This window comes from Diospyros lotus, chromosome 2, assembly GCF_014633365.1.
Source record: "Diospyros lotus cultivar Yz01 chromosome 2, ASM1463336v1, whole genome shotgun sequence".
NCBI lineage: Eukaryota > Viridiplantae > Streptophyta > Magnoliopsida > Ericales > Ebenaceae > Diospyros > Diospyros lotus.
Window position 1 is genome coordinate 24,883,853 of NC_068339.1, and position 25,799 is coordinate 24,909,651.

The 25,799-nt window shown below is 37.1% G+C and overlaps 2 protein-coding genes across 20 annotated transcripts in view; both read left to right on the forward strand.

Moving 5' to 3' along the window:
- LOC127794047 (cysteine-rich repeat secretory protein 38-like) overlaps nucleotides 1–16,914 on the forward strand; it is a 48,070-nt gene extending 31,156 nt beyond the window's left edge. Inside the window, exons 3-5 of one of the 19 annotated variants that reach the window (XR_008021527.1) lie at nucleotides 3,903–3,953; nucleotides 16,005–16,139; nucleotides 16,375–16,914. Coding sequence is in view for 9 of the 19 variants with exons in the window: in XM_052324922.1 (XP_052180882.1) it covers nucleotides 3,903–3,953; nucleotides 16,375–16,727 (404 nt within the window). In the remaining 10 variants the exon portion in view is untranslated. Of the gene's footprint in view, nucleotides 1–2,838; nucleotides 3,174–3,306; nucleotides 3,565–3,853; nucleotides 4,221–10,416; nucleotides 10,626–13,224; nucleotides 13,421–14,197; nucleotides 14,307–16,004; nucleotides 16,140–16,374 lie in introns of those variants that run through there. The other 18 variants (XR_008021524.1, XM_052324925.1, XR_008021526.1 and 15 more) reach the window with 18 other exon arrangements.
- A 1,381-nt stretch (nucleotides 16,915–18,295) lies between these two features.
- Nucleotides 18,296–22,277, forward strand: LOC127794046 (cysteine-rich receptor-like protein kinase 25). The gene is made up of 8 exons (XM_052324921.1): nucleotides 18,296–19,420; nucleotides 19,820–19,952; nucleotides 20,122–20,226; nucleotides 20,433–20,554; nucleotides 20,657–20,867; nucleotides 21,002–21,239; nucleotides 21,336–21,486; nucleotides 21,817–22,277. Exons 1-8 carry the CDS (start codon nucleotides 18,569–18,571, stop codon nucleotides 22,105–22,107), a joined length of 2,103 nt encoding a protein of 700 aa, XP_052180881.1. The 5' UTR covers nucleotides 18,296–18,568; the 3' UTR covers nucleotides 22,108–22,277.
- The last annotated feature ends 3,522 nt before the right edge of the window (nucleotides 22,278–25,799 follow it).

Sequence of the window (25,799 nt, forward strand, 5' to 3'; positions counted from 1 at the left end):
TACCATTCACCCGGGTAGGACAAAAATGTATCAGAATTTGCGGCGACAATTTTGGTGGGATGGTATGAAGAAGGACGTGGCCAAGTTTGTCTCGTAATGCTTGGTGTGCCAGCAAGTGAAGGCAGAACATCAGAGGCCGCCGATTTGTTACACTTACTGTCGATTCCAGAATGGAAGTGGGATCACATTGCTATGGATTTTATCACAGGCTTGCCTAGAACTTCGAAAGGGCATGATGCAATATGGGTAATAGTAGACCGATTAACAAAGTCAGCCCACTTCTTGCCAATTAAGAAGACATTTCCCCTAAATCAATTGGCTAAGTTGTACATTGAAGAGGTAGTAAGGTTGCATGGAATCCCAACCAGTATTGTCTCAGATTGCGACCCCAGATTTACTTCTCAGTTCTGGGGAGCCTTACATGAAGCTTTAGGGACTCAACTAAAATTTAGTACTGCATTTCATCCTCAGATAAACAGGCAGACAGAACGGACTATTCGAACCTTGGAAGATATGTTAAGAGCTTGTGTGCTAGATTTCCATGAAAGCTGGGATGATCATTTGCCATTAGTGGAATTCGCTTATAACAATAGTTTCCATTCTAGTATTGGGATGCCACCGTATGAGGCGCTCTATGGTCGGCCGTGTAGATCACCCATTTGCTAGGAAGAAGCAGGAGACAGGACCTTACTCGGACCAGAAGTAATTGAGCAGACCTCTGAGAAGATCCGACTCATTAGGGCTTAAATGAAGATAGCCCAAGATAGGCAGAAAAGTTATGCTGATAGACGACGGCGTGACCTGAATTTGCTGCTAGGGATCATGTATGGCTCAAAGTAATGCCTGTGAAGGGCGTGCGGAGATTTGGGATCTCAAGAAAACTTAGCCCTCGGTATGTAGGACCATACGAAATATTGGAGCAGGTAGGATCATTAGCCTACCGACTAGCCTTACCTCCACAATTATTCAATGTTCATAATGTATTTCATGTGTCCATGCTGCGAAAGTACGTGCCAGACCCTCAACATATTATTGATTATAGTGCTCTTGGAGTCAAGGAAGATGCGACATATAACGAATTGCCAGTAGCCATTCTAGAACGAAAAGAAAAAGTGTTAAGGAGCATATCCATTCCATGTATAAAGGTCCAATGGCAATATCACAGTCTAGAAGAAGCCACATGGGAGCTAAAGGAAGAATGAAGCGTTCATTCCCTCAATTGCTTGAATGACTAGGTACGAATTTGGAGGACCAAATTCTTTTAAGGGGGGGAGGATTTGTAACGACCCATTTATTTATGAATTAATTTGAATTTGGGTGTGAGAAATTAATTGGAGAAAAATTAAAATTTATCAAGAGGGTTTTGGTAATTATTCGAAATTATTGAGGTCGTTATGGAATATTTAGGGATTTAAGGAAAAATAACAGTTCATGGTATTTTAAGGAAATAGATAATTAATTAATGGGTTTGAAAGTATTTCTGGAAAGAATAAAATAAATTAATTGGGATTAATTTTTGAAAGTTATTGGGGTTAAAGGATAATTTTTGGAAACTAGATGCCATCTTAAAAATAAATGATAAGGATTTTTATCCAAGGAGGGCTGTAGGCAAGATGGTTGGAAGTGCCAAGGAAGGAGGGAGAGGTCGCGGGATCAAACCCGCAGCTAAGCAATTAAAGTTGTTCTTTTTGAAAAAAAAAAGAGAGTCAGAAGGCCTAGCAGGCGCTTGCACAGGTACACGCGGCCACATGCGCGCGAGAGGCCATGCCGCCGGCATCCGCATGGCCGCGCGCCTATGCGCTACACGCAAGGCCCCTACGTGGCCCTGCTGCTGCCAAGTGGCTTCCAGCCACTACCACTTGTCCAAAATTTTGTGCCACTTGTCCAGCCCCTTGCCAAGTGTCCAAACATGCTTTTCCACCAGATTTTTTAATGCCCTTTGCCCCCACGTAACCCCTACATTGTCCCTTCCCCTTGGCCTATAAATAGGCCATTAATGCTTAAGAGAAATAGGGGAATTTTGTGATAAATTGGGGAGATTTGGGGGGAAAGTTTTGGGCAAATTAGGGAAAATTTTGGTCAAATTAAGGGAAATTCTTGCCATGTAAGTCTTGGCTATCACATAAGCAACCTTGATTCGCAGTAGAGATTAAAGAAGAATATCTAAGGCAAGTTCCTATTACTATTTTGCAAGTTCTTCTCCTAGTTTACAAGTTAAATTCATCTTTCCTCAAGTTTATGTTTTAAATTGCAAGTATTATATCTATCTTTTGTTATTGTAAGATCCTACTTCTTAATTTTCTAAAATTGAGAGTCATTTCCTATTTTACAAGTTATTTCCTCTTTGCTAGTAAATTATCCCACGATTTACATTTATACTTATTGAGTCTCAAATAGGATTTTGTATCACCCTATCTTTTCTTGGGAATGATGTTTTATTGTGGACAAGCAAGGGTTTGATGTTGTCTTGCAAGAATGTTGTTCCTATTACCTCGTTAATTGCATGCCAGTTATATCTATGAGAAGTTATTGCGAATATGCATGTTATGATAATGCATGAAACATATACATGAAAATGGCTTTTTAAAAAATATGTAAAGGCCTCAAGATGCACGCAACAGACGAGTCCGCAGGATATATCCGTAGAGAAAGTGTTAAGCTCAAAGTTGGACTTCGATTCCAAGGTTTCGGACTTCAGTCGCATGTTTATAGTTCTAAAAAGTACTGCATATGATCATGGATGCATATCATCATTTTATCGTGTGAAAGTACCCTAAATGGCATTCATGTCTCTTTTGCTTCTTGATACCCATGACTTTTATGCTCGCTTTCTTCTAGTTATACTTGCTGGGTCTTGTGGCTCATGTTTTCTTGCATCATTCCAAGTAAGGGTAAGGCTAAAGTAGAGGGCGAGCCAAGTGAGTTAGGATCCATGGGGTAGCAGTGTGTACAGAGTCGTCTCATTCAAAAATCCCTGGGGGTGTTTTATGTTGTGTAATATTAAATTATGCTTGTATATGTTTTAGATTGTACCCTGATGGGATATAGTGGGTTTATGAACCCTGATGTGGTGTGTAATATTGAGTTGCTCTTGTTTATGCCAGCATGTGAACACTATTGTATTTGTCTATGAGTAATAATGTATGAGTGTGGCCTCCGTTGTCAAGGAGGATGTGTAATGTTTTATTTGGTTTTGGCAATTATGTCATCTTGTTGTGGGTCCCTAGCTAGGGGTGCCTACAGTGCATGCATGGCGGGTCTGTCATTCTCCTTATTTTCTTCTTTTTCCATTTGGGCCACCCATAGGGTTTTTCAACTTGGCTCGAGGATCCGAGTGGGGGGTCCCACAGATAATATGGAGGATCACTGTGAAGATGTACTTAGTCACATGCGTTCCTTGTGGAGCAATTGGAGGTCCTCTTTAAATAGAAAATATATCAAGCTGTACAATAATGTACAAGACATTTTGAAAAAAAAAAAAAAAAAAGCCTGAGGAGATTCAACGTCAAGAAGACTAGGAATGGCTTGTCAAAAACCATTTTCAATCTTCATCCTCCAAGATAAACAATCTCGATTTTTTTTTTTTCGCAATTCTACTTCTAGTTTTTTAAGGAGTAGCATTTCTATCTAATTGATATACTTTATGTTATTAAATTCCCTAAATTTTAAAAGGAAAAAAGTTAAAGAAATTCAAAAAAATAGAGAGAAGCTACACATGCCTCATAGGACCGGAAGCAAGCCAATGAGGGAGATTGCATACCAAATGGTACTATAACATATACCTTCAATAATTTTCCTTTATATATATCAATATGTTAGATAGCGATTACCCTAAACTTTTTATTTTATTTAGGCAGGCAAAAATAGTCATGAACCCAATGTAGCAAATATGTGGTTTGCAGCTAGAAAGAAAGGTGAGAAATTGGTGGAGTCGAAAAGAACAAGAAACATATGTAAGTTAAATTGTTAATGACACTTGCTTTAATTTTTTTGTTCAATTTTTCATTAAATTATACCAAGAACATGTTTTGTATGATCAATTAGTTCAAACTATCCAATCGAACCTAAAATGTCTAATCTTGAAATCATTGAGACTTGTTTTACCCCCCAATTAAAGAATCATGTTCTTTTGTATGGTGGTGGGTGAGTCCTAAAGAACTAAGACCTGCATTTTCAAGCAAGAATGAATTGAAAGAAGAGAATAAGAGACTTAAAGACCATGCAAAAGCTCTAGATGTTGCATTTAAGGAATTCATGCAATCTAGTAGTCAAGATCAACCTTTTACATCTCAATCTACTCAGGTAATATATATTTCTTTATTACTAGATTTTGACATGACTTCTTTTGGACCCAATTTGGTAAATATTAATATTGATTATAGTTTCTTAATCGTAGAGAATAGTTTATCGAAGAGAAATGCTGTGAAATTCTAGCAAAACTATTGGGTATGCAATGAATACTAGGCAAAAGAACATGGGAGAGAAAGAAATAAGGGAGCAATTGTTCTTAAGATAGAGAGCACATAGGGAGAAAATTGGTTGTAATTAAATGAGGGAAAGAAATGCAATAAGTACACATGTTAATTATTGTAGTTTTTCTTTTGTTAAATATTCATGAAATTATGCAATGGTTTTATTGTGGACCAATTCTTGGGAAATTTATATGGCAACATCATTTTGCATAAACATTTAACAAGATATTATTGTGAAAGTTATTGATATATATTGTTTCAAATATGACAAAGTTATTTATATAACAAAGGACTTACCACTACAACAAAAACGGGATTTAGCGACGGATTTTTAGCAACAGACATTTTCGTCGCTATTTTGAGACGAAATTGCGATGGATTGCAAAAAAATTTTTTAGAGAATTAGCAACGGAAAAAAAATTTCATTGCTAAAAAAATAAGAAAAAAATTATTTTTTTAACAACGAAAACAATAATTCATCACTAAAATTAGTGATGGAAAATTATTTTGGTAGCTAAATTTTAATAATAATAAGAAAAAGAAATTATATAGCGACGGAATTTATTTCTGTCACTACTTTTAGCGACGAAAAAAAAATTTCGTCGCAAAATTTAAAAATAAAAAATTAATTTTAATAATAAAAAACTTAAAATTAAAATTAATTTAAATAACAAAAATTTAAACATGAGATGAATATAAAAAATTAATTTATAAAATTTAAATAAATATATTAATATTAAAAATCATAATATTATTAAATTCTAACTATATCAATTAATATATTTCATGTGTATAAAATAAAAAAATATATTAAATGTATAATAATTAATTATTTGTAATATTTATTAAATGTGTACAAAATACTACATTTGAAAAATAAATAAAAAATTTAAAAATCATAATATTCTTGAAATTTTCTTTATTTTAAATTTTAGAAATTATAAAAATGAAACAATATTGAGAGATTACATTATATAAAAAGGAGTCTAAGAGCTATTGTCAATCTCTTTTTCTTTATAAATAGGAGAATTTTTCGCTAAGCTAAAAAGTTTAAAAACCATAATATATAGATGACATTGTGTCTTGTACTTGATAATAATATCATCACTATCTAATAAATAGATATTATAACACAATTAAATATACAATTAAGTCATTCATAATAAACAACTAAAAAAGTGACATGTGTTGATCAGGATAACAGAGTATCAAGATAAGTCCGGAATGGTTTTCGGATGAAGATATGGAATGGTTTTCTCCTTTAATAGTTATACTATAAAAAACTATAGGGGTTAATTTTTATTTTTAAAGTTTAAGTGTTATGTATAAAACATTAATGTTGACCTAGAAAAAAATAAATATATCTCTTTATTATTTGTACTCTTTAATTTTGTCTCTGAGTTATAGATGAAATTTAGCAATTTGAAATTCATTTAGTATAATTTTTATTTATAGAAAAAAATAATTTTTTAAGATAACAAACTATCAATAAATAATTCAATATGTCAAATTAATTTATTATAATTATTAGATTTATAATATAATTAAATTTTTAGATAATTACAATAAGATTTTATTTAAATTATTTAATAATAAAATTTTATTTAAATTACATTATTTTTATCAATTAAATAATTATTTCTATTATTTTTATAAATTATATTATTTTTTATTTAATTAATAAATATTGAAAAAATAAATCCAAGAGGCGGGAAACTCCCCGCTTCTTTCTTAACAAAATCCCCCTCCCCCTCTCTTCCCCCCAAAAATCCCTAAGTCAGCCCTCCCCCCAAATCTCTAACCCTCTCTAGCTCTCTCTAGCTTCTTGCCCTCTCATCTCACCCTCGCCCCCACTTTCACTCGCTTCTTGGCCCTCCCCCTACTCTAACTCTTGCTCGCAACCTCGCCCTCGCCCTCGTTGTCTCGCCATCGCTCTCTTGCTCTCGCTCGCTGCTTCGCCTCGCTCCATCTCGCCTCTCGCTTGTTGTCTCACTCTCACTCGCGGCCTCGCCCTCGCCCTCGCTGTTTTGCCATCACTCTCTCGCTCTCTCTCGCTACTTCGCCCTCGCTCGCGGCCTCGCCCTTGCCCTCGCTGTCTCGCTCTCGCTTGCTGCATCACCCTTGCCTCTCTCTGCTCGCCCTCGTCTCTCGCTCTATTGCCCTCGCTCGCTACCCCTCGTCCTAGCCCGCATCTCTTACTTGCAGCCCTTTGCCCTTGCCAAGGTTAAATTTTTTTTTTTTTGGATATTTATTTTACTTTTTATTTTTAAAATTTGTTTATAGCTCATGTTAAATTTAAGTAAATTTGAAGTGTTTTCAGTATTAGTTTATTTTTTTCTGTTTAATTTTTTTTTCTTTCTTTCCAAGCAAAAAGAAAGAATATTTATTTCTTTTATATGTTTTTTCAGTGAAAGAAATGTCTTTTATTTTTTTTTATATGTTTTTGTTTATGTTATTTCATTAAAAAATTATTTATTATGTTGTTTGCTGCTCATATTTTTTATGCTTCTTTTTTTTTGTGTGTGTGTTATTTTATTTATTTATATGTTTTATTTCTTTTCAGTAAATTATTAGAAATGTTTGTTAGGATTCTAATTTTATTCTGTTTTTGATTATATTTAAAATTTAAATATTGAAGTATTAATTAATTATCTTTTTTTAATAATTTTATGTTTTTCAGGATTGTAGTGTAAATATTTTTTTTATTTTTTAATTATTATTATTATTTTTTATTTTTATTTATAAATATGCTTTAGCGGCGGTCGTTAATTTTTTTTAATTTTTAATTTTATATTTTAAAAATAAAAAATATATTTTATAAAAAAGTTTTAAAAATAGCGACGGAATATTTCGTGGCTAAAATAAATTTTAAATTTTTTATAACTTTTTAAAAAAATAGCAATGAAAATTTTCGTTGCTAAATTTAAAAAAAAAAATACATTTAGCTACGAAAATTTTTCGTCGCTGATCTGTCGCTAAATTGGCGACGGATCTGTGGCAAAAAAAGATAGTGACGAATGATTCAGTGACGAAAAAAGTCCGTCGCTAAATTGATTTAGCGATGGGTTTTTGGATTTAGCGACGAAAATATTTTGTCGCTAAAATCCGAAATTCTTGTAGTGTATGTACATAGTGGGAATGTTGTACTTTTTGTTTTTTTGAAAATTATATTACAATAATTGTTATCCTAAGTGTAATTTCTTTTTTTTTTTTGTTTTACTTAGAAGCTTGTGAGTAATTAAGTCTTATACAATTAGTATCGACAATAAAATTTAGAGTGTGTTTGTCAAATTTTGTTGTGTTTTGGTGCATTTTAGTACTTGTATGTTATATAACTTGTGATGGAGACGTTTTGAACTTTGTTAATTCTATTTTTAACATTTTATAAAAAAAAACATGAATATTTTTTTTACTCTAATTTCATGTTTTGTTTTTATTTTTTCTGTAAGTCAACGAAACAACATGACTCTAAAAGAAACAACTTCTATCTTGGACTACATGAGCATATTTCTATGACTATAATTTCAATCAATTCTTTGACTGTAGTGTTTTAGTGTACATTTTTGTATGGTATATACAGTAATGACCCAAATTTATTTATTTATTATTACTATTAGTATTGCTACTGAAAGTAAAGTAAGATCGCTACGGGACAAGCAGCGTAGTTCAAAAATTTTGAACCTTACCCCGATCCCGGCGATTGGATCAACGTCGAAATCAAATCATTCACAAACAAATAAATAAATCTAACCTTTAGATTATCGAGTCATTCGCGGATTCGAGCCGTCCAAGTGTCCGGCCTCTAACTCGTGATACGCGGCACGCGTCCGTTGGCAAGGAGAGTGGAATAGGAGTGCTAGCTCCTTCTCCTTTCCGCGGCTTGTATATGGACGGTAAAAGAACACCCACGTTTCAAATCGATGCCAAAAGAAACGGGGAAGAGTGAACGGCAATGCGTTTTTCAACTCTTGAAAAACGACACCAAAAATCACCTCTATAATGGGCAACCTATAAAATGATATTTATAATGAAATATCCTAGGGTTTCTAAAACCCTAATGGATTGGGCTAGCCCATTAATTCTAATTTAATTAGAATCATAAGTGGGCTTATTCTAGTCCAACTAGAAATATAATTAAATGGCCCAATCCTTTTATAGGTTAAATAAAATATTATGGCCCAAATCTAATTCAAGCCCAAATATATTTTATTTAATATTTGGCCCAAATCTAATTTGGTCCAAATATAATATTTAATATTTGGCCCAAATCTAATTTAGTCCAAATATAATATTTATTTTAATATTTGGCCCAAATCCAATTTAGTCCAAATATAATATTTAATTTAATATTTGGCCCAAATCTAATTTAGTCCAAATATTAACTTAAGCCCAAAAATATTTTATTTCCTATTTGCCACTCCAACAAATAGAAAATCATTAAATTAGAAACTCCTTCCTAATTTAATCAAATGCCATTTTTAGGAAACTCTTTCCATTATGACAACTCCTCGTCATATCGACGTCATTACGTCTATTTGTTCTTTTCCCGTGAGAACCTACGACGGCACAACTTCTTGCCGAAGTGTCCCACTTAACCATACGTCCACTCTCCTGGTTTAAGCCAGGGACCGTGCCTATTGCGTATGACTCATTAGGCTTCCGAATATGTTGGCAATGTGTCGGTACGAACACATAAGACAAGATTGGCCTCTAGCAAGGCGTCATGCCTACCCAATTATTCAGAAGGATTCATAATCCGCAAATAACCTTTCACGAGCATGGTTACCGTGTAATACGATCCTCTCGTCAATGCATCTTATGTGATCTCAAGTATGGCGATGTGTTGCTTGATAATGATCACATGAGTTTTCTTCGGTCTTTCAGATATCTTCACTTAATAGAAAGTGAATCAATAACTCCTTATTGATCTCTTTCACCATGGCCATGGATTTAAAGTGAATATCCACCGAAGGCACCTTAGATACATCATCCTCTATCAAGGGATAGACGAGTCCCATCTTGGCTATGCACCCATCTCCATAAGCCTCATGATATACCCAACGATCGCCCACGTGCAGCCTTTGTCTAGGCCCATCGAAACGATGTCAAAGCATACCAGTCTTCTTATGAGATGACCGTGACAACCTCAGGTCCAAGAATTAGTTACACCCATCTCGTATGAGAATTTCATCAACATATAACCAAAATGGATTCTCATGGCGAGTCATGTCCAGTGACACGTTCTCCAACATTGGTCACCTATGTACTTGTCTAGGCATCCCCATGCCTATGGGTGTGAGACCCCCATTGCTATCACATAGCAAAAACATAGCACATACAAGTCTTACCGCAATTGTCAATGTCCATTCTTGACATTGCTACGACTTGGGACGTTTAATGATGTCTATAAACTGTGATGCATCATGTCACATCTTTATAGATTATTCACAGTATACATCATATGGACTTCTATCTAGTTTCATTCGGTTATTACAATAATAACAAGAAACTAATAGAATGACTTCTTGTGAATTTGAATAACTCTTTATTCAAATAATAACATGATTACAATTGTCAGTGTACAACATGCCCAATCTGATTGGGTCTAGAGCACCTACACTAACAGCTATTGCTGTTATTATTATTCTCGTTATAATTATTATTAGTATTATTATTAATATTATTACTTCTTCTTCTTCTTCTTATTATTATTATTACTATTCTTATTATTATCATTAGCTAGTATCTATAGTTATTATAATATTATATGTATTATGTGTAATAGCTTTAAACGAAGAGGCAGTGCGTGTGTTCGTGTGTGTATCTCAAAGCATGGCTGGGTGAATTCCCAGGCCACATTGTTAGATTTATCCGGAAGGCAGCGGTGGTGGAGAGTCCATTTGCTGCAGCCTCATTATACACACAGCTATAAAGTCGGTGACAGTTGGAGAGAAAGGAGAGTGTTCGGCTGAGTGTGACGAAGAAGAAAAAGCAACGAGGAACAGGGAAGAAGAAGAAGAAGAAGAAGAAGAAGAAGAAGAAGAAATTTCCAAGCAAGCTCTCCTCTCATGTTCCTCTAGTGTGTAAGTTCTTCTCCTTCTAGTTATCTTTGATTTCCAAGCCTCTTTGTTCTTGTTAGGGATGGCAATTGCAACCGAAACCGTGGAGAACCGAACCGAAACTGAACCGGTCAACGCGGTTAAAAACCGTTTGACTGGGTAATGGTCTGGTTCTGGGAAAAACCGAGCACTGTTTCAATGAGTATGGTTTGGTTATGGTTTTCACTAAAACCAAACCAAAACTCGAATCGAAACCGAACTGAATGGTGGGTAACCGAACCGGACCGAATATATATAATATGTTATATATATAATATAATATGTATAATATGTATATATAATATATATTATATACAATCCCGTCCACCTGAGCCCAGCCCACTTAAGGCTAGCCCACCCCAGCCCAATTGCCTTGCTTGCAAACCCTTCTCCCATTTCCTCTTCTCTTTCCTCTCTCAACCTCGCTCTCACTTTCTCTCACCCTCGTTGCCGCTTGCTCGTCCGCCCGCCCCCGCCTTTGCTCTCTGCATGTCTCTTGCTCTCGCTCGCCCTCGCTGGATCTCTCTTGCTCTCGCTAGGGCTCGACCCCTACTCTCGCTTGCCCTCAATCTCTCTCACTCTTTCTGCCTCATTTCTCTTGCTCCTCCGCACGAGCTCGCCAATCGCCCTCGCTTTCTGCATCTCTCTTGCTCTCACTCACCCTCGCTAGATCTCTCTTGTTCTCACTAGAGCTCGGCCCTGTAATACCCCATGTTTAGATAAGGCTGCCACGTAATTTTAATAAGTTTGGAATACCGAAAAATTGGTTACAAGTACCGGATCGACTGCAGGGAATGCCTCGGAGTGAAATTATCTAAGGAAAATCATATGGTCTCGACGAGCGTATCGAGATAGGATTTATGGTATCGAAAGAAATCAGATCGGGAACAGTTTTCAGTACAGCTAAAATACAACTGCCATTTAGGCTGAAAAACCGAATCGTTGTAGGAGACTCCCGAAAAATCAACGGAACCCTAGGGGGACTCCGGTTTTACGTAATAAGCAACCCTTCAGTGGTTTCAGGATTAAACAACAGTTCGGTAAGGACACTGGGGCGGAATCGTCCTTTTCAACTAAAAATTGGATTATTAATTTTGCCCTTGCAGTATTAAAATGCAAATTTAATCGATGTTTGAGGGCATGGTTGCAATAAAAAAAAATTCTCAAGTGAGATTATGAGAAAATTGGAATTTAATACATAATTTTATATATATTAATGTAATATATGATATATAAATATATATATATATGTTCACGCATGGCAGAGGCCTCTGTTAAACGCAAATGGCCATACCTTGCCACTCCAAACTTCAAATCTCCATGCCCTGCAAACGGAACGTGGGTTGGAGTGTCTTAGACGCATTGAGGGACAGCCAGCCAATGAGGAGAGGGGAGGATCGCTTATAAATAGAAGGAGAAGAGAAGGAGGAAAGTAAGAAATGGGAAGCCGCAACCGAGAGAGAAAGCGAGGGCCGAGAGGAAGCTAGAGAGAGAGAGAGAGATCGGATCAGAGTACTAGAGTCGGAGGGTGCGGCTACAGCAGCCGCGGTGCTGCGCGAGCAGCTTTCAGCAAGGCCGGAGACCGGTGCTCGGCCGTCGGGAGGCACCAGCAGTCGGCAAAGGCAGCGGCGGCTCGTGGGCAGCGGCGGGCGCAGGTGCTGGCCGGTTGCAGGCGCAAGGAAGAAGAAGAAGAAAGAAAGAAAGAAGAAAAGAAAGAAATGAAGAAGAGAAGTTGCAGGTGCGTGAAGGGAAGGAGGAAGATGAACAGTAAGAAGAAAAGAGAAAAAGAAAAATAGAAAAGAAAAAGAAAGAAAAGAAAAGGAAGAAAAAGAAAAGAAAATTGGGAAAAATGCTGAAAAGTCCTAGAAAAATCCTGAAAAATAGGAAATGAAGATGTAATGATATCCCAGAGATTTTGGTGAGAAAAACAGCCCGGGCACGCGTTTCAAGGATATGGCACGCATATCGAGGAAATCCGAAATGCTAAGTTAAGGTGAGTAAAATTTTTTTAAAAATTCCAGAAATTCAAGAATATTATTTTATGAATTTTTGTAGTGAGATATTTGAGAAAATATTTTTAGAAATATTTAATTTGGAATTATTGAAGGAAAATAGGAAGAAATAGAGAGAAAATTATAGAAAATGCCAGAAATTATGGAAAAATAGGTTTTAATGTTTATTTAAATAATTATGGTGATTAGAATACTTTGAGGCTGAATTTGAAGAGACTCGCGCAAATTTTGAGGTTGGCACGTAAATCGAGACAAGACACGGATATTGAGGTAACCCGATAAGCTCTAGAAGGTAAGTGGTACTTCCTCGATAATGATTTCATCATATTGACATGCCCTGATATGTATCCATCACGTAGACTGCATACATGACTATGAAATGCATAAATACACGTTGATATCATCGATCACACGCATATGAGGCCGTAGGGGGTACGAACTGGCACCGCTGCCTTACCAAGGGTGCACCCATACACCCCGGCTTCGAAAGAGGTGGCCGCTAAAATGGTAGGTAGCATGAGGGGTGCAGTTGACACCTACGATGAAAGACATTACATACACTCATGACATAGCATTATGTACCCTTACTTAGATGGTTCACAATCTAACTTGGGTTCGCCCCTGGAACATTCAACGTTCCAGTCGGGACTTGCAGAGATGATTCCGAGATTGGTGAGATGTAGTGACGCGAGACGTCGAGAGGCGAGTAAATGTACCATGTTATGTTGTAATATGAGTAGTTTAAGAATTATGTACATTGTATTTATTGTCAGACGCTTATGAATTAACTTTGTAATGAATGTCATGTCTAGTATGAGCAAGTTCGATTTAGCTTCCGCTTTGTAAATCGTATTTATCTCTGGTGTGTAAATTAAACACTAGATAGGCCTTAGGGAATTTCGGGATAATGTAAAGATAAAAATAATAATAATAATAATAATAATAATAATAATAATAATAATAAGACCTAATTTTCCTAAGGTATAACACGCCCGAGAAAGTGGGCTGTTACAGCCCCTCTTGCTCTCGCTCGCCCTCGATCTCTCTCACCCTCCCTGCCTCTCGCTCTCTGCCTCATCTCTCTTCATATTAATTTATTTTTTATATTTATAATTTTGTTAGATGGAGTTGGCTCATTCATTTCAGATGGATATGCATCAATTTACGAAGAATATATTAATGTTGTTGATGAAGGTATTAACTTTTGTAGCTAATTTTTTTTAGCTTAAATTACAATTTAATTATGCACATATTAATTTATTGATCTTAACAATTGTAGGTTTGGAAATGTGATTTTATATCCAATAAGTTTTGTAACTTTATGCAAGAATAAGGTAACTTTATTAGAATTTATCTTTGTTTGTTGTGAAATTATCAAAAAAATTTATGAATGCTATTTGTTTTTGTTTGTTGATATGAATTAAACTAAAAAACCATGGTTAAATCGAAACTGAACCAAAATCGAATGGTTTGGTTATGGTTTTAAATTTTTAAAATCAAATGGGTAATGGTTTGGTTTTAGTTTTAGTAATTTAAGTTTGGTTTGGTTATAATTTTGACAAAAATCAAAACCAAACCGAACCATTGCCAACCCTAACTATAAAGTCGGTGACAGTTGGAGAGAAAGGAGAGTGTTCGGCTGAGTGTGACGAAGAAGAAAAAGCAACGAGGAATAGGGAAGAGGAAGAGGAAGAGGAAGAAGAAGAAGAAGAAGAAATTTCCAGGCAAGCTCTCCTCTCATGTTCCTCTAGTGTGCAAGTTCTTCTCCTTCTAGTTATCTTTGATTTCCAAGCCTCTTTGTTCTTCCTCTTCGCAGCCTGCCTCCTCCCTCTTGTTGTTAGTCGTTTTATATAGCAGTGGTTATATATATATATATATATCTTCGTGTAGCAGTGGGTATCGGTGGTTAAATACGTATGTATATATGGTCCCTGTGGCCTTCATGCAAGTGATTGTGAGGTATGCTAAGGTGTTTGGTAGTTGGGAATGGGAGTTCCAATAGGTTCTCTGGTGGCTACCATGGCTGGGGAGTGCAAGTATATATATATCTATATAAGTACCAGTGGGCAGCAACGTGACTGTGGGTGAGGGACTTTGCTGTGTGCGTGTTTAAGTTTGGATAGTGAGTTGTGAAAAATGGCCTTTGGTCGTGAGTCCACAGGGTGTGTGAGTGAGTATCTCTGTGAGATGTTGTGTGCGTGCGTGTGTGTTCACTGGGGGAGGTTTAAGATAAATAATGGGTGTGGTCACTGGGTGTGATCACTAGGGGAGAGATTGGATTGATATATATATATATATATATTTACTTATATATATATATATTTACTTATATATATATATATATGATGCCTATTGGTGTTCCTTAATAGTATATAATTAATAGTTTACTCAAGTTTAGAATCCTAGTTAATTACTACTCGTTGGAGAAGGGACTTGATATATATATAAATATATATTTATACATGACATTGTAATGGTTGTGTGAAGACGGAAGTGGCAGACAACTCCCCCTAGTTCATTGGATGTTTAAGGGGGTTACATAAATATATATATATATATAAAATTGTGTAAAAATAAGTAAGTAATTTTAGTAATTAATACTAGTAACTATATATATATATTTGTTAATTTACAGTTATTATTATATGTTATAATACTAGTAAATGATACTAGTATTATATATCTTAATTCGTTAATTTTATATTTAATTATGAATAATGCTTTAATTATAGATATGTAGTATAGGTGTTATCTCAATGAGTTATTATAATATAAAAGTATAATTTTATAAGATAATTGGGGCTGTTGTAAGTGTATTCAACGTATCTTGGTTGAGTTTCTAGAGACCTTGTTCACTCTCTACTTTCCAAGCGAAATAAAGGTAGGTTATCATCGGGGTAGTATCCAACCTAGGGTCGAGTATGGTTTCAGGGTTAGCCAAGTCTCTAGGTGTGGTCATGTTCTCCCTCGGAGAGGGCGGTCTATTATGGTGACAAGTTATAAGCTACTGATTGTAGACCGTTGCGTCCTGGTAGATGATGGTTGGTGATATGGGCCCAACTATCGACTATCATGACTGACCACAGACGAGCCAGGGCAGCTAATACTGTCAGTCACCCACCTTTTGACATCTTGCATATCAAGGTATTGTGTGTCAGGATTTGGGCTGTATCCATTGTGGGACTCATGTGACTGAATGTTTGGCCATGTGCATACATTACTGTTTATTTTATCCAATAGTTAGCTAGTCATGAGCACTGCATTGAGTGTATTTGCCTATGTGGGCGAGCATGACTTGATGCTTGATTTTATGGGGGCCTTATATCAGGTTTCTGCCCATGTGCCACTGCATTTTATATGTGTGCATTTACTTGTTGTTTGATGCCGGCTTTTGATTGAGACTGAGACCACAGCTGTGACAGTGTTAGGTACATCGCACTGGTTATATTTCCACACATGCGAGTTCTTTTGGGTTAGCGTGTTGTGACTCGGTGAGGTCGCTCCCACTTGAGGTTTTCTTTACAGGTTGCAAGTTTAGTCTGCACTGGCTCACTCAGGTATATATCATGGGTTTGGGCGCCATTGTTTTCTTTTGTGGGCCCCAAGACCCTGTATGTACGCATTTCTTTTATGCACGAGATACCTGACATTTGTTTGTTGACATGGACATGCTTTGCATGGATACTGTATGTTAGGTGCAGGGTACTCTATAGTGCTTATTCTTGTTGTCCGGTCCTTTTGTATGAGCTTGTTGAGTCTTGTGACTCACTCATTTGTTTCTCTTTATTCTAGGTAAGGGCAAGGGTAAGATTGGGAATGGTCCCAATGAAGTTGAACTTCGTAGATGGTGTACAGGGCAGGTCGAGTTAGCTTTATCTTATGCCTTTTTGTACTTTGAGACTTTGGGGATTATGACGTCTTCTATGGCGGGTTGTGGTTTGTTTTTTGGTTTGGATTTGTCTTTGGCCAGGGATTGTAAATGTAACCTTGTTGGGCCTGTGGTGTTTTGTTATGCATGCCGTGTTTTGGATTTTGTTTCATTTTTTTTTTTTCAGATTCATGATCAGGTATATTTGAATGTGAGGTGCATGCATGACAAGTTTTGTATTCATTATTCGAGGCACCTGCTCGGGTTCTATGGCTAGTTTGGGGGACCTGGGTCGGGGTCCTACATATACAATTATTAAAGTATTGCTTTTAGTTGAACATCGTTTTTGGTGTAACTTATTAGTAATTAACACTTAGATGCCATTTTTGGTGTGTAAATGCTAACGGATAATGATGTTTCTATGGTTGAACATATATTACTTTGGTGTAATTTGAATGACAAGTTTAATTTTATATGAATTTTATTCCAATTTGATATGGATAATAATATATAGGTTTGGTGATTTATATTAAAACAAAATATTCTTCTTATTGATGACTAGTTGTCGTTTTCACACTATTAATGACGAGAAATATTGTCGTCATTGATTTGAATTTTGATAACTTAATAATTTTTTTTTTAAAGACAAAAATTATAGTCGTTAATTGTCTACATTATTAACGATAGAAAATATTATCGTTATTAGTTTGTATTTTGATAGTAAAATAGCTATTTTTAGTGACATAAATCATAAAATCGTTAATTGTTCATACTATTTGTTAGTTCCACAATCAATACAATCATCCAAAAAATGAAACCAAGAACCAAGCCAAGAAATCGAATCGAAAATAAGCCAATCGCACTAAGAACACAACACAAGCCAGAACACACGATATACGTGTTCAAATCCGTAAATGGATCCTAATCACGGTAGGGTTTTTTGCCCCTAGTCAATCCACTATATCAAATAGAGTATAACATGATTACACCAAATCAACAAAAAATATAACATTTACTGTATTACATCAAGAAGATAGAATACAAAATCGAGTACAAGCTGCATTAAAATCATGTAAATACAATACCCACCACTATATCTTAACATTACCTCCCATGACTAAGTGATTTGAACCAAAAATAGAGCAATACATTGAGTGTTCTTATTGATTGGAGGATTCACGAGTTGTGTCATATCTCTCTCATTTGATTTAGGATTTCTTAATGGCAAAAAGTGATGATTAGGGTTTGACAGCAACCCTTATATATCGAGACTAATAAATATAAGCAGCACGATCATCATTAAAATGAAATCAATAGCTGATATAAGACACGGCCAAATAACACAGTAATAACATGCAAATGAAAACCAAATGCACATGAAATGATATATAAACTTCAGCATTATCATGTAATTTTGAATCACAAATCACAACACTATTAATGATGAAAAATATTACCGTTATTAAGTTATGATTCGATCGTTGATAATTATTTTTAATAATAGAAATTATACAATTATTAATATAATTAATGAATGTTAATTATCATTTATGTCGTTAAATACTTTTATTTGTAAAGGTAATAATTACGGATGACGACAGAAAAAATTTCACCATTAAAATGTTTAACGATAAATCAATTTTCAATTATTGATTTTTCCGTGCACACGCGTTCACCTGCACGCGGATGTTCTGGTCGAGGGATCCTTGTGCACACGCGTTTACCTGCACGCGGATGTTCTAGTCCAGAGGTCCTTACTCGCGTCTCGGTCAAGCCTTTCTTTATATGCTGGTGGACAAGTCTTCGAAGTAGGAGGCAAGGACGTTATATTCTGTGATAATTTAGTTACACGTGGAGTTTATAGATTGAATGATTGTGTCACAAAGTTATCCATTTATTTTTTGAAACTATAAACACTTCTAATGGGTCTTAGAAGTGCATACAATTTTTTAAAAATTATTTGATAATTCGTGAAAAATGTTTACAATTTCATCTTACAATGTCTCTCCCCCAACTCGAATGACACGTAAACCGTCAACTTGTGCAAGAATCTGACCCTGTCCATGATTGTCAAGTCCTAGGTCAGCAACCTCATCTCCCTTAATAATTCGGTTCATCATGTTCCAGGATTCAACCTCTGCAATTATGGCGATTTCAACTTTGTTCATCTTCCTCATCTCTTCCATCCTTTTGATCGTTATTCCCTTCAACACTGCTCAGATGTCTTTCGGCGCAGACAACTTCACAGCCAACAACACCTTCTCCCAAAACTGCCGCCAAATACTCTCTTCTCTCGCCTCCAACGTCTCGGCCAACGGTGGCTTTTACTTCAACACCCTCGGGAAGGACAACGCCACCGTCTACGCTCTCGGACTCTGCCGCGGAGACTTTCCAACTGACCGATGCTTCAACTGCATCGACACCTCGAGCCGAAACATCATCGAGAATTGCGCGAGCAAGACGGAAGATGTGGATTGGGGAGACCCTGATCGCTGCACTGTGAGGTATTCCGACAAGTCGTTTTTCAGGGGAATGTCTGACTACCCGAAGATTTGCGTGTATAATACAAACAACATCTCCAACGACGTCGTGGACGAGTTTCAGCGGGCCATCGATGATTTGGTTGACCGCCTTGTGATCAAGGCTTCGAAGGGTTTTTCCAAGCTCAAGTTTGCGACGGGGAAGACGAACTTCACGGTGTATGATGATAATATCTATGGTCTTATGCAGTGTACGCCGGATTTGTCGTCGGCCGACTGCGATAAATGTTTAAGAGGAGCTGTACAGTACTACCGAAAATGCAGTAGGAGGGCGACAGCAAATAATATTCTTAGTCCCAGTTGTATTTTTGAGTATGATTTGAGGCCGTTCTATGAATCTACAGCTTATGATATTTCCCTGGCGCCGCCCCCTGCGGTTGCTTCTGCTCCGGTCCCGCCTCCTCATCAAACGCCACCGCCGCCAGGGAAGGTAAGCCCATTATCAAACATGCAACTGATTAACACCCCGGTTTAGTGCTAAGTACGAAGATTTGTAATTAAGGGTGAGCCCAAAGCTAAAACGCATCTCCTTAGGTTAATGTGTGATTCTCACTATTAATTGCTAGCTAGTTGGATTTAAAAAGTAAACGGATTAATAAGACTATCACCAACTAGCTAGTATTACCTCGATGCCCGACTGACACCGTTATTTAAAAATAAAACAAAAAAATGTAATTGATCATGCAAGTGATTAAACACTGTTTTATCATGATAAATGGGGATAAGATTCCTTAGTAGTTTATTACACAAACTAGCGAGATAATGAAGGAAAAAAAGAGAAGAAAATTTCACAGCTTAATCAATCTTATAACAAAGATTATTCTGGCAGGGCGAGAAAAACAGTACAAACACATTGCGGATTGCTATCATCGTTGTTGTTGTTCTGACGAGTATCTGTTTGATACTTATCACCCTCGCTTGTGGCTTTTTCTATATGTGGAAAAAAGAATCTGCAGTCAACAGTGAGTTATTCTTTTTATCGTTAACGGTATTCTTGTTGTCTTGATAATTTTTCTTGTTTATTCTTGAGAACTTTCATCCCAATTCTTATGAAGCGGAGAGTCTTGTTCAACAAGTGTGTCTATTTTAGTGTTACATTTTGCGTATTCATCTTACTTGTCATTGTGGTAGTTGCAGGAAGGGGCCGACGATCTGGTTCACCGAAAACCATGGCTTGGTTAAGAGCTGCTACAAAATTGTTTAGCCAGTCGAGACAGGGCAGTGTGAATCATGCTGGTACATATTCAATCTATAATAGAAGAATTTTGAACTTAATTTCTATTTCAGGAAAATAGAACTTTACTCTATGTATTCATCTCTAAGAAAGGCAATTTAATGTTTATATATTTCTACAAGATGTTCGACTACAAAGTTAGTAGTACTATCACAGGCTCAAATGTCCTCTTTCAGTTTGTTTAGTTAACAATCTAATTTCTTGGAAGGTGGGGATGATTCTGAAAATGTGGATTCGTTGCAATACGACTTCGACTCAATAAGGGTGGCAACGAATGACTTCTCCAACGCCAACAAGCTTGGAGAGGGTGGATTTGGTCCTGTATACAAGGTAACAGAACATCAATCTCGATCGTGTTAACACCATTCTCGTAGCCATTTTAGCCACAATTAAGGCCCAAATGGAGGAAACTGATCGATTCATGTTGAACAGGCAAGGCTAGCAAATGGACAAGAAGTAGCCGTTAAACGATTGGCCAGTCATTCTGAACAAGGCGAAGCACAATTCAAGAATGAGATTGTTCTAATGGCCAATCTCCAACACAAGAATTTAGTAAGGCTCCTCGGCTTCTGCCTGCACAACAAAGAGAGGCTTCTCATCTACGAGTTGCTGCCCAATGCTAGTCTTGATCGCTTCATTTTTGGTATAACTATATCACCTATTAATCCCCTTTTTGTTTATGTCAACATCAATTGTCAGGTCAATTTACAATCAATCGCACATTAATATCATAGTCGACGATTAATTTAGTTGTGACTCGAGTGAATATGTTTGTAGATCCAATCAAGCGGCTGTTACTAAGTTGGGAAACACGTCACAAGATCATAGTTGGCATTGCACGAGGAATTCTCTATTTTCACCAAGACTCTCAGCTCAAGATTATCCACCATGATCTCAAAGCTGGTAATGTTTTGCTAGACAGTGAGATGAACGCCAAAATCTCAGATTTTGGCATGGCAAGGTTGTTTGCTGCTGAGATGAGCAAAGGCAATACTAAAAGAATTGCTGGGACCTTGTAAGCAGAATCAATGACTCCAATTAGCAATTAAATGCAAATACTCTATAATTAAGCACCATAACTCACTCAGTTGACTTGATGATTGTCATGCAGGGGCTACATGCCTCCGGAGTACGCAAAATACGGTCAATTCTCCATTAAGACTGATGTTTTTAGTTTCGGTGTCATAATCCTTGAGATCATCACTGGCTTGAAGAACAAGGATTGCAGCAACCCGGAGTCTGCCGAGCATCTCATAAGCTATGTTAGTTTGCTAAATTTTGGATAAATGACCTTATTTTCACTCAATATGAATTTTTGCATATAAATTTTCTATTTGTATGGCACAACCCAGTAAAGGTGCTCAGGATCTAAGTAAACCCAAAAACTAACTTGAATCCAAGTGATTAGTTCAGTTTGGTTTGTGTTATTCTTCTCAACTTGTTCAATCTGGATCTCTAATTTCTTTGACCTAGTCAACATCGGATTTGATCTAAGTTAGACTATTGGGTCCAGGGACTCAATTTGACTCGACTTACGTAAACAATAACAAAATCCCGTTGTTTATTAAATGACCTCTAAACAAATGTTGCAGGCATGGAAAAAATGGAGAGAGGGGAAAGCCTCAATGCTGATTGATGGAGCAATAAGAGGGGGCTCAGAGGCAGACATGCTTAGGTGCATCCACATTGGGCTGCTCTGTGTGCAAGAGAATGCGGCCAGGAGACCAACAATGGCTTCGATTGTTCTCATGCTCAATAGCTTCAGCACCAACCTGCCGACACCTACAAGGCCTGCATTTCTCATGGAGGCTAGCCATTTGCATGACCAATCTCAACTATCCTCCATTAATGAAGTTTCAGTTTCACAGCCAGGCCCCCGATAGTAGTTGACATTTCTAACTCCAAGGCTTATCCATTTCTTTTTCTTTCCAAGCATGTATACCGATCCATTACTAGCATTTGAATTTGCTTTTGTTTTTTGAGTATAGGTACCATTATTTTAAACTCTAAACCTTAAATACCAATTACCCATAATACATTAAGGAAACGCCAACTATTGGAGTATCAATGTAAGGGTTTTACCATTTTCAAAACATTTTTGAAAACATATGATAAACGCAACAGAAATGAATATACAATAACCTTGTGAAACCCAGTATCAACAATCATATGCAATGCAAAACAAAACCATTCCATAGGGTGGTAGAAATGTATACCTCAATAATGGAGAGTTTCGTTACTGATGAAGTGGTTGGAAGTTAACCTGATACAACTCCCGCTCCTCACCGAATAACACCTTTGAGTAGTCCAACTATTCCCTTCAAATTTTGGATGACTAATCTGACCCTAAAAAATACAAAAGCCTTAGTCAGTCCACGCTCTAGGTAAAGGCTGAGTCTTGCAAGCTAGCTTATGTGCTAACCAAGCTGTTTGCAAGAAGATGAAGCTGTTGGGTTTAGAAGAAATGGGTTATAAATCCAATTCGACTTTCTATCTTGGATTGGATTGCTACTTTAGGAAATGAATAATAAAATGAGCAAATGGGAGCTGGGTCAAGAACGGATTGAAAGGCTTTGGAAGAGAAGAAAAATGCTCACAACCGAGAGAGAATGGAGCATCAAATGCAAATGGCCAATGCTTAAGCATTTCTTTTCATATTGCCTTATATATTAACCCTCAAACCCTAAAACGCCCCAAATCGGACAAATGACAAGGATAGAGACAAAGGGGACAGGGGAGAGGCGTGTTGGACGCACGTCGTCCTCCCCATCATCCTTCTGTCATCCTTCCTCAGCCACACGTCTAAAAACCATTGCAGAAACAACAAGAGACTATGCCAAAAGCGACTCTCAGTGTAAGAAACTATCGAATGTTTTTGAGGAGACGGTCAACCAATTCTGCCATAGTTCGATTGACCAAACCTAAGAGCCAATCGATTGAAATTGTCTCTTGTACCAATTTTTACAAATTTGCATCTAGGCCCGCCATTAACACTTAATAGCCCTTTTATTATCTCATAATGAAACTAAGGCCCCTATTAACTCTTAACGACTTGCCTACCTACTCTTGACATTTGCTCTGGTTAATTTAAACAAGATTTGTTAACTTTTAGTGATGACATCATTAATAGTTAATGACGATCATCAATTATAGTTTTCACCACTTAGTTAACCATTACACTCGGATATGCGTGTGACCTTCTAGGTTCCATTAAGTAGCAATCAAAACACATCGAACTCTTTGAGGTCGACCAAACACTTTGGTTTATAACGAGCATCTCTCAATCTCCTCAAAAGACTCTAAGTGACAACTAGTATTATGTCAGGATGATTCTACCAGCAATGAAGTCTCACTTCAAAAAGAATCTATTTGGGCTTTCGATTCTTGTGTATTATAATCCCTCAATCGATCAACATCTCGATCAAGTGAAAGTCAATGACTGATCAAACTCACTAACTCGATAACTATGCCAAGATCTAGTGTGGTGTGATTGAGATGACACATCAGAACTCCTTCAGATATTGGAAACAACTTTCCAATCATATGCACATTGGCTAGGGGTTTATACAACCACAGCCACCATTGATCGCATAGGGTGTTCACCTCACAGTGGAGGACAATGGATTCTATTAGCAATCACTTGCCTCCATAAGTTACTGCACAGAGACCACATAATGCATCTCTCACCTAGTAACTAAATGATTCTTAGCTAAGACAAATCTCAAGCACTAACATACAAGACGATTGTGTTACCTCCAATCTAAGAACTAGTAACACATTGAAATCAGTGACATATCATAGATCCTCCAGCCATATGATTTATATCACTTGTGTCACATTCAGTTAATGTTCAACTAACACCTATCTGCATATCTACCATATCCATCATATGAATTATGGTATGTGACTCATCATCCTTTATCATTAATATTTCATACTAATCAAAGGTAGTAACTTATGTGTCAATCTAGACTTAATTAATCATAACCCTCTTATGGATTATGGTATGTAACTCATCATCCTTTATGGTCGGGATATTGCAAAACATGGTCCCCCACAGTGTGTTTCCATCTATCGCAAGGAAGTTTTTTTCAAAATCGCTCCACCACTAGGGACCTTGCAAGGGGCACCAGAAGACAGTTCTTATCGGGAGCCAACCTCGGAGACTCAATCTTAATCCTCCCCTTATTGAAGAAATCAATCAAGGTCTCCTCCATAAAGGACCCACTCATGGGCTTCTCCTTTTCCCAAAGATCAAAACTAGAAAAGAAATGAGGACTGTTGAAGTCTAAGAGATGATAAGTGAAGCCATTGAAAAGGGAAACACCAAGAAATTGTGGTAAGCACATCCACAGATGAAAACCAAAGTTTGACAAAAGGCCTATCTGGAAGAAACAATAAATATGATAACCCACTAATGTTCAGTGCCCAAGAAACGATGGACATGAGAAGTATGATTGAAGGGGTTCTAGAATATAAAAAGCTATTGCCTGCCTCGGAGGAGGATCCCATTTGCCTTGGGCATAATGGATAGATCTGTTGTTATTGTAATACAACAATCAAAACTTGTTTGTTTTGAGGAAGCTTAGTAGAAAGTCATTAGGGCCATGCAGAAGAGCATGGTTTGCACGAAAGAGGTCATCTGAAAGGTACCTGCAAAAGGTCGACCTTGGAAGGAGAAGGGTTTTTGAGTGGGAGGTGCTGCGAAAGGGTCCTTCGAAGACAGTGGAAAGGGCTTCCAAATTGCAAGACAATGGATAGTCAAAAGGCACGCAGGGATCTCTTCAGTATAGGCCCTCTAATACTTAAGTCAGATATGGTTATGCTACTAAATGTTGTAGGTGCAATGCAGATGAATCTCGAATGGTGTCTCTCGAACATTAGAAGTCCTTCAGAAGGCTGCATGCGGAAGAGTTGGAGGGGGGGTCTTCGAATTCGCCCAGAAGGATCCAAAAGACAAGGCTTTAAGGGGTATTTATACCCGTCGAAGGACTAGGACACATAGCACACAAGCATAGGGCATGTGGCACAACACTTCAGATGAGGGTGTTCGACTGTCCTTGGGTTAGGCCTTGAGAGGACCAAGCCTTTAGGGAAGCTAATCCTTTAAGGTTCTTTGGAAGACTGTCTAGGCCTTCGAGAAAGCTGGTCCCCGAATGGTCTTCTGAAGCCTACCTAAGTCTTCAGGGAACTGACCCTCGAAGAGTCTTTGGAAGGCTACTCAAGTCTTTAGGGAATGGGGCCCCAAAGACCTTTTAGGGAGAAGGCATTCTCCCGAATTTGGACTGGTTATTCTGAGGAGAACTCCCCTTGAGGCCCTCTGGAAAAATATCCTGGAGGGTATGTTACAACAAGATCCCTACTAGGAAAATTTAAAATGCAACAGCCATTTCCATATTTAGGCAGGGGCAACCCTCATGATCACATTCAAAACTACGGGTCCCTGACGTTGTTTCATGCATGGTATGATGCAATCATATGTCAGGCTTTTCCTCCTACCTTGACAAATCATGCTTACACTTGGTATAATGGCCTTACTAAAGGATTTATCTCCTCCTTCGACTTATTGAGTGCA

What these genes read in the sequence shown, in the direction of transcription:
- LOC127794046 (XM_052324921.1), top strand. Translation starts at nt 18,569, where the DNA reads ATGTTCCAGGATTCAACCTCTGCAATTATGGCGATTTCAACTTTGTTC. An exon ending in CGCCACCGCCGCCAGGGAAG is followed by an intron (nt 19,421 to 19,819) that starts GTAAGCCCATTA and finishes TTATTCTGGCAG; the next exon opens with GGCGAGAAAAACAGTACAAA. An exon ending in TCTTGATCGCTTCATTTTTG is followed by an intron (nt 20,868 to 21,001) that starts GTATAACTATAT and finishes ATATGTTTGTAG; the next exon opens with ATCCAATCAAGCGGCTGTTA.